Source organism: Cydia amplana, chromosome 12, assembly GCF_948474715.1.
Source record: "Cydia amplana chromosome 12, ilCydAmpl1.1, whole genome shotgun sequence".
Classification (NCBI taxonomy): domain Eukaryota; kingdom Metazoa; phylum Arthropoda; class Insecta; order Lepidoptera; family Tortricidae; genus Cydia; species Cydia amplana.
The window spans coordinates 8234311-8247222 of NC_086080.1; the positions used below are offsets into that span (position 1 = coordinate 8234311).

General features: G+C 37.0%; 1 protein-coding gene across 1 annotated transcript in view; it reads left to right on the forward strand.

The window, feature by feature from the left end:
- The window catches only part of LOC134652721 (protein singed wings 2), a 66166-nt gene extending 57159 nt beyond the window's left edge, over positions 1 to 9007 (forward strand). The window contains exons 7-9 of the mRNA XM_063507882.1: positions 3723 to 3881; positions 6001 to 6201; positions 8810 to 9007. Coding sequence (XP_063363952.1) covers positions 3723 to 3881; positions 6001 to 6201; positions 8810 to 8992 — 543 coding nt within the window. The 3' untranslated portion in view covers positions 8993 to 9007. The remainder of the gene's footprint in view (positions 1 to 3722; positions 3882 to 6000; positions 6202 to 8809) is intronic.
- The last annotated feature ends 3905 nt before the right edge of the window (positions 9008 to 12912 follow it).

The window sequence follows — 12912 nt, forward strand, 5'->3', positions numbered from 1 at the left end:
TCCCTTATCACACTGTACCTAATTCTATCTTGTAATCTCACACCACACACACTTCTCAACGCTCTCATTTCCACTGCATTCACTTGGCTCTGATGCCTCTTCTGCCATACCCAACTTTCGCTACCATACATGAGTGTAGGCACCAACACCCCTCTATGCACAAATTTAAATTAAATTTTACATGTCAAAATAAAATGCATTTACAAAAAGATCGTCACAACACAATATATTAAACGTCCCTGTTGACCTCACAGTCAAACTCATTGAGTTTTGCGAGGCTATGATTATATTTAAGAGTAACTCTGTATTTTATTAAATAAATAAAATAAAATAATGGATGCGGCACCAACGTGAGGCAAAGTAATCAAATGCAAATTTTGAGTTGTTTTCTTATCTTTGCTGGTAGAATTGACTTTTAAATGATGATTTTGAATGATAAATATGTAATAACATTCATTTAGATTTGATTTTGTTTGATATCAAACAGTTAATATTTTATTCGGGTTGGTGTGGTAAAACATTTTGTGTTTCACTCGGGGGCAAATTTTGTTTAACCCACTGCTGCTAATGCTTTGAAACCCACGCAACAAACATCAACTTTGCCCCCTTGTAAAACCAATAAATATAGGTACCTACTACTACAAACTTTTAAGGCGCCAAGCGGTAGAAATTTTACAGGTACCTAAGTATTAGTGAAATATTAAAAATACTACATTTTTCTCTTAAATGTCTCATGATTGGTGTTGTTACCATATACGCAAGGATGCTTGAAAAACGTTACTTAATGACCGTCTGTTTAATTACGGTCACGCTCAGCAGGCGTCCTGTAGATGAAGACAATAGCACCGATGGACAGACAATTAAAAAAAATTAAAAAAGAAACAACCCTTGCATAGGGTCTTCTGTAATGGAGCGCTGTTAATGTCCCTATTTACGTATACAGATGTGTTTTCATTTACAAATAAAGTCCGTTGGGATTCTTAAAAGTAATTTATTTTAGTCGGCCTTTCATTTATAGGATGTGATTGGTTTTGTTCTACGGGATGGGTGCAAGTTTTATGTTCTCCGAACTGGCATGTTGCGACAGATGTGATTCTTCCGGGATTTCCGGGGTTCTTCTGGTTACGAATGAATATAGAGTACTCGTGATCGTTTCTGTTATGTTTGAATTATAATGCTGTGTATTATTATTCATATAACGATCATTCGTTGGTCGTCTGAAATGAAATACTGTGATGTAATTCTTCGTTATACTTATGCTGCTGATCGCGTGATTACTTTAATTAGAAATAACAATAATAAAATGCTTTATTGCACACTACAAAAGAAATGGTACAAAAGTATGAACAGGTACAAAAATGTAGGTAACAACAGGCGGACTTATCGCTAAATAGCGATCTCTTCCAGACAACCTTCAAATAGTGAGACGGCGAAACAGATTCAAGTTAACGGGGTGGTGCGAATATAAAACAAATAATAAAAATAAAATAAAATACATACACTAAGATATAAAAATATACTACATTTATTACTATATTATATAAATAACAAATAAATATGTAAATGACAAAGGAGGCTAAAGGACAACGGCGAGGAGGTATAACAATTTTTTTGAAAAAAATATGAAAGTGATAAATAATGATTTTTTAATAAGCTTTTAAAAATAGAGAGTGATGCTGATTTAGCACGTTTGATATCCACAGGCAGAGAATTCCACAGCCGGACAGAGCGAAAACTGAAAGAGTTAATGTAAAATTTAACATTTAAGAAATAAAAATACATTAAGAATATATTTCTTAAAAATCTTAAATCATTTTTTCAACTAAGCCTAATACAAATAGACTTGAAGAAACTGTCATAGGAACCATCATTCGACGCGAGAGGTATAGTTACAAAATTGTCACTGATGCTGATGTCACTATTATTTTGTGTTTGATGAAATTTTCAACCTTCCACATTCTCATGTAAAAAAATGAAAATGAAAATGAAAATATTTATTTCAGACACCTGGTATCCATATTTTTGTCTACAAAACTATATTAGTGGGTAACAAAGAAAAATAAAATAAAACTAAAACTATAAAAATAAACGTTAATGTTAGTAAAATATATAATGCTCATTGGATCTTACATGTATTGAGATCCAGTGAGTTATAAGAGGGCTATCGACCCTTTCCGCAATCACCTTCAGGAGTGTGTTGGTGTTGCCCCGCACGCGTTGCCACAGGGACGCTACCCTCTTACGCAACACTGCGTGGAAGCCGTCTGTGCTCCACTTGGCGAAAATTCCTGTAAAGTTCTGTGTATATTGTTTTATCAACCAGTTTTATGCCCTGAATTTGAGCGCCCTGAGCAGGCGCGGCCCGCCTTAAGGAGCGCTTGTGCGGTGCACTCCCATAAATAATCAAAATGAAATTATGGTACTTATTTAATTTATTACTATTTAAGATCTATCGTAAAAAACTCAATACCAATTAAATAATAACCTTTATTCATTATACTTAAGTTTATAGACAGCTCACCACTACCTACACGGCGTACTCCTATAAATTCATAGAAATCAAAGGTAACGCGCGAAGTGCAGCGCTTTGGATTGCGCTCCTATGGAAAAAGATTTAGTATTCGATCAATAGGAAATTCAATAAGAGCGCTTTCGACAGAGCTCCGCGCGTGAAACAGAATATTTTCTATGAGGGAAGAGGCAAAATCGGTGCGGCGCTCCGAGCCCGGTTGATCTGCGCGCGCATCCCGCGCGCCATGTTGATATTGTTGTCACTTGTTTCTAAACAGACCTTAGTCAATTTTAAAGTACATATGTGCGGGAATGCAATTTTGGCTTTTTTTCATTCTAAATAATGAAATAAGAGTTTAAACAGTTAAAGCACATAATTTGTTTGCTGTGAGGTATTTAAAAATGAATGAATTTAACGTGAGAATGTGATAGTTTACAAAATCGACTCGAGTTAAATTATGGACGACCTTGAACTTTCGTAGCAATGTTAGTCAAAAGCAAAAACTTATATTATAAATCAGATCAATAAGCAAAAACACCGTGGTTGTGTTGTGTGAATGTGATAAAAGTAACTAGCTTATTTTGTTTTTCGTGTTACCTATATGTTTTGTGTATGGCGCGGGCGCGGGCGACGGCTGTGCGGTGAGTTTGTTTGGACCGAAACAGGTGTGTTAACAATTTAGCACATCTTTCCATAAAATTTAAATAAAAACATTATATCCATTTGTAAAATGAACTGCAGTTGGCGTCTATCGGTCATCAACATATTCGTAATACCGAAAATCTATGAGAGAGTTCAATGACCGGGTGGACGGAAACCAACATCTAGGTACTTTGCGACGGTTAATTGAATGTGTAGGTTTAGTTTTTGTTTTTTATTGTGAGTGAACACCCATAATACATAGCTACCAGCCGCCTCTGGCCCTGAGCGTACTTGGATATAGGACATCACGGTTTACTTTAACATCCGTGTATTGTTGCTGTTTCCAAGTGCGCTCACACACTGCGCTTACGCCAAGTAGCATGTTTGACTTTGGATCTACCCGCGCTGTGTATAATTGTATAGCGGCACAAAATATAAATCTAATGTTTTGTTTTAGCGCTCACTTTGTAAATATTATAAATATCTAGTTTTAAGTTTCTCATATAAGTGAATTGTTAAAATTCTTTTGAGAAATAAAGATCTTTGTACCGCATTTGATTGCCAACAGATTGACTCGATCGGAACTCTGCTGCAGAACCCTTACTATAAGAAAATAGCGGATCTCTACTTGGACAACAATAGCCTTTCTACGGTGAAGGAGCTGGAGGGCTCGGAGTGGTTCAATACATTCCGGCTGCTGAGTCTGAAAGGGAATCTGCTCAAACAGGTATTTACCTTTATATTTTCCGTTTAGGCATTTTATTTTATCATATTTCAATATATCCTTAGGTACTTGACACGGGCCCTTCATCTAAATATGAAGTAGTACAGATAACACACCCGTTTTGTCAGTAGAAAAGGCGCGAAATTCAAATTTTAGATGGGACATCAATCCTTCGCACCAACATTTTTTAAAGTTGGCGCCTACTGACAAGCTGGTTGTGACAGAGTATAATATACGAGCTTGTATACCAGGTACTCCTTGCCAAGCTAAGGATACAGGTTAAAAACCTTTACTGTAGTGATTCTAAAAACCGCATCCATTGATTTTTTAGAAAATGGCTACAAATTTATTTTTTAAACAAACATTAATAATAAATAACATAATAACTAAAACTAATAATTCAAACTTCAAACTTCAACATTTATTCAGCAAATAGGTCACAAGGGCACTTTAACACGTCAACATTGAATTTACATACAAGCAAAAAAATAATAATTATACATTATACATCAATTATAAAATACAACTGCAACTACCAAATCAAACTAACGTAATACAATTACTTAGAGATGTATAAGGTCTCTTAATGTCAAATTACATAAAAAAACTATAATAATAATATTAAAATAAAAACAAAACAGATACATGGAAAAAAAAAGCTAAACTTATTTAGAGGTGTAAATTAAATGTCTCTAAGTGTCAGAACTAAAAGATAACATAGTTCATCAAATTATCCTTAGAGATGTATAGGGTCTCCAAGAGTCAGAATCCTGTATGATTAATACATTCATTAAGAGAAAAGAAACATACGAGAACCGAATGAGGCGTCTCACTGCAATTAAATTAAAAAATAAAGTTACAAAATATATTCGTGTTAGCTTAAACAGACCCGTCTCCACAAACAGCACCCGTTCACGAGTACGACGCGTACCTATCTCAGCCATCGCCTCCCTCAACCTTCATTCAATAAACTAAAAGACGTCTAATATGCGCCTCCACCCTACATTGTACCCGGCTCAAAAGTCCCCATGATGCCTGCAGCGTTTCCTCGCTGCACTGCAATGGAGATCTGTTGAACCAAAAATTGTTTATTTTTAAAGATATGATGCGTATCGAATAGAAAAGATATAGGTTTATATATGTTTTTTCCTTTAAGAGTATGTACGTTTTGTTTATCAAAATTAGGACTTGCTCAACCAATGGAAATATGTATCAAGTACAAAAGCTTGGAAAATATTTTGCTAGGCTCTATAGTCATAGCTCATGAGCCATTAACGTGTGAAATAATTAAGTACCTATTAGGCTCTTATGGAATTAATATCATGTACCTGTATTTTAACTTACGTTAGTGCTTTCACCTGAAGCTAAAAGCTCTTTTCATGACGAGTTAAGCTCTTTGTGACGTGTCTACCTACGGCTGGAAAAGCACAAACATAACTCCATGTAAAGGGAATGAATATTGAACATGAACTGGATATATGTACCTTTGAGTTGAGCGAAAGCTTCATTCCTAACGAGCTAAAAAGTCTAGAAGGAAATACTTTTAATAGATGCTTAAAAAACTTTTTATTTCTGATTTCTTTAATACAGTATTTCTCCAATGTACCTATGTAAAGCCGGCTTAGCATATCCTTTCACTATGTTTTTATATACATGTTTTTTCCCAAGTTAAGGGATTTAAAGATTTTCATCTACACATATATATATCATAAATTCTCTATGGTGCATTTGAAAACCGCAAATTACAACCAGCAACAAAACACACAAATAAACAAATTTCATATCAGTGAAAACTTTATTATTATTATGGCGTAATAATAACGTTGATATCGGTTTGATAATGATATGCTAATTTCGAACATCTAAATTTGTCATTGGAATTTAATTTGATCTCATTTCTAATATCAGCCGAGATGACGTTTTATTGAGTGTGTGATCAAATGTAACAATTGCGGCCGTCAATGTGAGGTTCTAAACACATCATCGAGATTGTACAGAATTAGGCATTAAAACACCCGTGTGATGTTTTTATAAAATTCGCTTTCAGCTCTTTTCACAAACCCGCGCTCATGTTTTAATGCCTCTCATTATGAAGGAGTCACTTAATATTCATTTGTTTTAGATTCCCGTCTACGCGTTCGACAAAGCGTTCCAAAGCAACAATAACATAATGCATGTGTTCCTCGGTGACAATCCTTGGCGCTGCGACTGTCACTTCATTCCGCGCTTCAAGACACTCTTGCTCAAATACAAGCGGGTGATACAGGACCTGCCTGACATACGCTGTTCGCAGTCGGATGACAAGACTTTATCGCTTGTGCAGGTAACACTCATATTAAGCTTAGAATAAATTTTAAAAGTAGAAAAATTACTGTCTTGGGTGAGACTTGAACTCACGGTCTCTGGATCGATACTCCAGCGCTCTGCCATCGGAACCACCAAGACCTTATCCATAGCCAGCAAATCTTTCCATCATATGGGTCAAGGGGACCCGAGCGACATCTACCGTAAGAGCGTTACACTTCTGCTTCTGCTGCTTCTGCTTCTGAGTTTGCTGACTATGGATGAGATCTCGGTGGCTCAGATGGCAGAGCGCTGGAGTATCGATCCAGCGGCCGTGAGTTAAGTCTCACCCAAGACAGTAATTTTTCCATTTTTAAATTTATTCTAAGCTTAATACCTTAATAGGATCGTTCTCATGACGTTTCTGCTTGTTAAAAATTAAAACACTCATATTAACAGAAAATAGGTTCATGAGCGGTCCCCATGCACTGGAAGATGTAGGAAAGGCCGCCAAAGGCAATTGACGATCTGTGACAAAGGGTAGCGTACAACAGGACTGGGTGTCGAATGTCGGTTCGGGATAGGACAAAACACAAGCAATAAACGTCACATTTATTTTCGCAGTGTTCCTCTGGATTGACCGTATGAAGAGGCCTTGCCTCCCACTCCTGATGGCTATAGCCTGACCCAGTCCTACAGTACAAATCATTTGTGTTTCTTGTCGCAGCGAAAGCGCACCTGATGTCTTGGCGTCATAGGTCGTAGGAAGTAAGCGGCAACGCAATTTATGAAGGAATGTCACCTTTAGTAAGCAATGGTCTTGGCGTCATAGGTCGTAGGAAGTAAGCGGCAACGCAATTTATGAAGGAATGTCACCTTTAATAAGCAATGGTCTTACGCATGACCTATTTTGCAATAACTTATACAACCTAACAACCATTGAAGTGATTGCCCTGGGTGGCTTTCTCTCCTCTGGGAAACCCTTAAGAAACCGTTTAAAGTTTAATTAAACCTTATAAATGAGGACCCAATTATTATTGACTGCGTTAAGTTGCGAAGGGTTCAATTGCGATTTTATTATACTTATAAAAATTATAAATTAAAATGTAATACTTTAAGTAATTGCTGTCTACAAATATTTTTGAACGAAAAGAGATTTTTGGCGAAAAAACGGCTCGCTAAGATAATAGCGAAGTATTATGACTTGTAAATAAGTAGGTAATTTTATAAAGAAGCGTTTGCTTAGTAGAAACTTATCGTTGTTAGCTAATAAGATATAAAACAATCGATCGAACTATAATATTGTATCCTTTCAATTTGAAAACCACCATTTTTACTGTATGTAATGTCGCACGTTTCCCAGGCCTCATGGAAAGCCACGTGACCAAAACGTGGCACTCAACTTGAAACTTAGTTATATTTGACATGTACGATAAAGGCCAGTATAGTAGTAGTGTAGTAGTAAGTACCAGTATAGTCAGCATTTAACGGAATTTCTAAGTTTCTAAATCTTCTAATTTGGCCATAAATTTACCAATTGGAATGATATTACTGTTTAGAAAATGTAATATAGGTATACATATGTACATTCATCTTTGTAAAAATGAAAAGGGTTTTTTGTTAAATATAGTATACCCTTGCTTGCCAATAGTCAGCCTTTAATTACCCAGCTGGAAGCTACAAAGGAAGGCAATTAATCTGTTGGCAAGAAAGTGTTTCTGCAAAGACTTAGGACCGTTTTGTTAACAATTTAATAACTAATTAAAAACAAAATATCAGAAGCGTCTCTATGCCTTAAAGACAATTCCAATGTAATATAAATTCCGTTAAAGACTATTAAAATTCCTAATTTTATTAAGAACACACATTTTCGCTAAAGGTGGCATTTGCGGCGTTACTGCTGCACCGTTACTGCTGCAGTCGCAATTAAAGATGTAACGGATATCCAGCCACTATTCGATATCCCCTATCTCAGTGGTTCCTAACCTGGGGGTAATTACCCCCGTGGCGGTAAAACTGGTATTTTACGGGGGTAATAAGCTAACCTAATATAACAATACAACAAACGTACACGTTTTATTTTTTATTACCATTGGGAGGAGGGGTAAAATCAGGTTCCCTAGTTAGACATAGGGGTGACCGGACTGAAAAGGTTAGGAACCACTGCGGCCTATCTTATCATATTTTTACCACGGTCGAATACCGAATAGTTGCGTAATATCCGTCCAGATTTCAATAGTCTGACCTAAACGCGCAGTTTTCAATATGAAACCACCAACAAAAACATCAATTCAGCATATTTATTAAAACATACAACGGTACCTATGTGTGATGTTTACATTTTATGATCCATCGAATTCCACTTGGGATAATTATGTATATTGTTTGTAGGTACATAAAACAATTCATTATCGCTCCATACAGTGCGCGCGTAACCCCAGCCGGCCGCCATGATGCTCGCTAGTGTTGCCAACGCATCTGCTTATTTATTGATGAACACCACAATATGTTTGAATAAATAAGTACGCTTGTCCCGTGCAAATAAATAGATTGAAGGCTCTACAAATTACCAACTGTCAGCGTTGTCTCTTTTTCTCGCAGTAGCGAGAAGAAGCTTTTTTTAAAAGGTAAATGTTTTCTTTTTTCAGATCAGCACATTGCCTTTGGGAAGAGTCTGCCGCAGCGGCCCCGAGATGCCCATAAGCACCATTAACATAATCAATGTGACCCTGGCCACCCTTCTGTTTATAGTCATAGGGAGGTTTCTGTATGACTGGCACAGTTTCAAGAACACGGGACAGTTGCCATGGATATCCTCTATTTTACCTTGATGAATGGAGGACCTTAGAGTACCGCGAAAACCGAAATTCGCAAATTGCGGGTATTTTTCTCTTTTACTCCAATGAAGGCGTAATTAGAGTCACAGAGAAAAATGCCCGCAATTGACGATCTTCGATTTTCGCGGTTATAGCCCAGAATTGATGGCACGAATAGTATTTTGAATAGGATTCTTGACAATCTTGAGGTCAATTCTGATTTAAAATATTAATATGGTTTTGATCTTGTTATGATACGACCATGGCACAAAGCAGTGAATCACAGCACCAATAAGTGCGAGCAAGATGACATGACTCCTAATTATGTCGCGCGCATCAATCAGCGTGAATGATCGTAAGATTGAAGGGAAAGATTTATGCCGCCTGCTGATTGTTATTTAATTTAAAAATAAGTCAGTCTTAATGTGAATTTAGGCCTAAATCTTGTAAAATTAAGTAGATGTAAAATTTATTAGGTCAGTAACATGTTAATAAAATTATACAATATTTTTTTGTTTTATTGTAAAACCATGTATCTAGTACCTTTAAACGAGCAATTCTTGTGTTCATAAATTAACATATCGTCAGGTGACAAGCGAAACTCACTAAGTACCACCACAAGTTGATAGCCATAGTGAACCATATTAGTACGAAAAGAAGGTTGATTTTTGTTTAATTATGTTTTAGTAATTAGTGAGTTTTGCTTGTCACTTGACGATATTGTCAGACCAAAGTAACTCTGCCTGTCTGTAACCTCTTCATGCTTAAACAGCTGAACTGATTTAGAAAAAATATTATATGGATACCTACTTAGCTTGAAGCTCGGGAAAGGTCATACGGTAGTTTTTATCAATTATCATCATCATTCCACGCAGGCGAAGCCGCGGGCAAAAGCTAGTTATTTATAAGCCATCTGACACTTAAGCAATGGCTGCCGCTTTTGTAAAAAAAATGGTAACGTCACTGTCGTCGACCAATCGCAAAATCCGTTAGATCATGAAATTCCTAGGTATATCATGAAACGCCGCCATTTCAGGATGTACCACCACACCAGCCGCCAGCTCCCCACATCGTATAAACTTCATAGTTTGACGATTTGGCTGGCGACGTGTATGTAGAGGCATATCGAATAAGTACCTACGGTTACCAAAGCTACAGCAAATAAAAAAAAACAAGTAATAATAATTAGGTTAGGCGAGCAGAAGCTAGTAGGTAATAGTTAGTAAAAAATCAAATTAAATATGGTAAAGTTCATAAGCAAGTCTCCAGTTTTCTTAAGCGTCAATACTTAAGCAACGTGGAAGCGCCCTCTATTAGGCCTAAAATAGGCGTTAACAATACGAAAAGCCTACGACCCCAAAACTAAGTGCTTTGTTTTATTAGAAGGCAAATTAATTACGCAACGCCTAATTACAGGCTTTTGTACTAACTTTGCTAGTAAACACGCTTTGAATTGTTTTCATTTAACATCTGCAGATCTTGGCGAGTGCGCATTATGTTGGAATGGTTGCAATATGTATCTGTAAAAGTGTCTTTACATGTAAGTGTGACTCCTTTGACTCCTCTATTTGTGTGAGACACTAGAGTTTATTTACTGCACAGCATAAACTAGGAATCCTCTAGACGGAGTTTAGAGCAATTATTTCATGAAACCGATGCTGCCAAAAATACTGGGGTGCGGGGGACGAGGTGAGCGAGTCCCGTGCCGTGATTGGTCGGTTCAAAGACACGGACGTCACACAAAAACACTTTCGACTCGAAGATGGAGTAAAACTACCGTATATTTGTGGCAGAGGGGGTAGCGCTACTATGCTCAGTCTAGAGGATGTCTTGTCTGTGCTGCACAGTAATGATAAATCAGTACTGATATTATAGTCGTGTGCGTCACTTAGAAAGCAGTGTTAAAGTGCGTCACTTAGAAAGCAGTGTTAAAGTGCGTCACTTAGAAAGCAGTGTTAAAAAGTGACGGTTATCTTATCACGTGGATAAAGCCATTCATAATATGCTAATATGGTATATATATTCTTGATACCTATATCTACCGCCCTATTCTGTAATCTGCTAATCTGTGACAAAGGGTGCAAATAGGCGTGGGTGTCTATTTAAAATTGATTTTCTACGAAGGTTCTCATCACACAAACAAAATATCATGAGGGATAATACTAAATATTATGTACATTGTTAACGAGTTTCCAAGTTTTAATGGTCCGTGTTGTAATAATACAAAGGAGTGTGAGGCGGTGAAACTTTCGTGAGGCTTGAATATTATATTTTATATATCATTTCAAGGGGTGCGTAATTTTAGACGATATATCGCCCGCAACAAGACAAGTATCCGATGAAACAGGGACCATAATCGCAGGCACTGTATAGGTACGTAGGCACTCGCTGCAGCAGGCGTATCATGGATGGCCTTTTCCACGTGATGAAACAATTGCCACTTAAACAGACCGGGTTAAAAGAGACGGACATTGACATTATCACGTTTTCACGTACACAAACGCCAAATTAATTGAAATAAGTTTTTGTCAAAAATTTCATTTTTGGTACAAGCTTTTATCGCTGACTGTACTTTTCTTACGACAGACAACTAATACTCATCGAGACAATTCTAAAAACCCCTAACATAATTAGGTTGCGTTGTTTCATCACAGAGTGCCTATGGCCAGCTCCTGTCTCCATCATCAGATCAGCTCGATGGTACCATAATATTGCATTGTCACCCGACTTACATGTGTATGCAAAATTTCAACTCAATCGGAAACCGGGAAGTGGATCAAATTTAACTTGCAAGATTCCATTACATAGTTACATACAGGTCGACCTAATAAAAGCTTGTTAAAAATGTATCGGGATGACAGATATGCTATAAGTCACGTGACTATATCGTGTTTGTGAAGCGTTAATTGTACTAAACTGACGTGACTAGTCCCTTCAATATATGTAATTTAAAATAATAAGCGTGAGGTGGTTGAACCTAACAAAGGCCACCGTAAAGCGAACCGAATAAAAATGATTTATATCAACGTACCACTCAAAGAAATAAAATACATATGCATTTATTTCATTACTTTTTTACAGTTCTGTTCTTAGAGCTGTTCATGAGTTTTTGTATTTTATAAACAAAAATCAACGCGATACACACACTGCGCTAAAAAAAACAAAAGTACGTGAAATTTTTGTGATACTTACACATTTTAGGTTAATCTAATCGAAATAAGAGGTTACCGCGAACTAATTTAGATTGGGTTTTTCATGTAGGTACTCGTAGATGTATTAATCGCTTAAATTTTAGCATAGGGTGCCTACACTATTTTCTTAGAAGTATGTCGTACCTACGTGTTTTGAAAACTGCGTTATTGACTACTTATCAACATGTTATAAATGTATCTGTTTATAACTTACTAACGACCCGCCCCGGCTTCGCACGGGTTAACAAATAATACATAAACCTTCCTATTGAATCAGACTATCTATTAAACGTCGTCATTACGTGCACTTCACCTCGTTCGTGGTTAGGGTTGCCAGATCAAAACTATTATCGGGAAAAAAAATACTTTTTTCGGGATTTTGGGACTCGGGCCGGAAAAAAAAAATCAAATTAAAGTAATTGTATTAAAAACAACGATATTTTACATTATTGGCACTACGTCAGCTGCTCTGTCCATTACGGCTCGACGCGAGTCGCTCGCTCGTTCGACGACAGTTCGGAACTTGAAATTATCGTTTTATAACGTGAAGCTGTTTTTCGGGACAATTTTCACTTGGTCGAGAATCGGGAATACATGCTAAAAATCGGGAGAATCCCGCCAAATCCCGACCATCTGGCAACCCTATTCGTGGTGCGTGTGCCGCGGCCGCTGCTGGAAACCATCGCCAGCGCGGACTTCTGGCCGAAGGGTGCGGTTCCGTGGGAATCTGCCAAATCCTACACC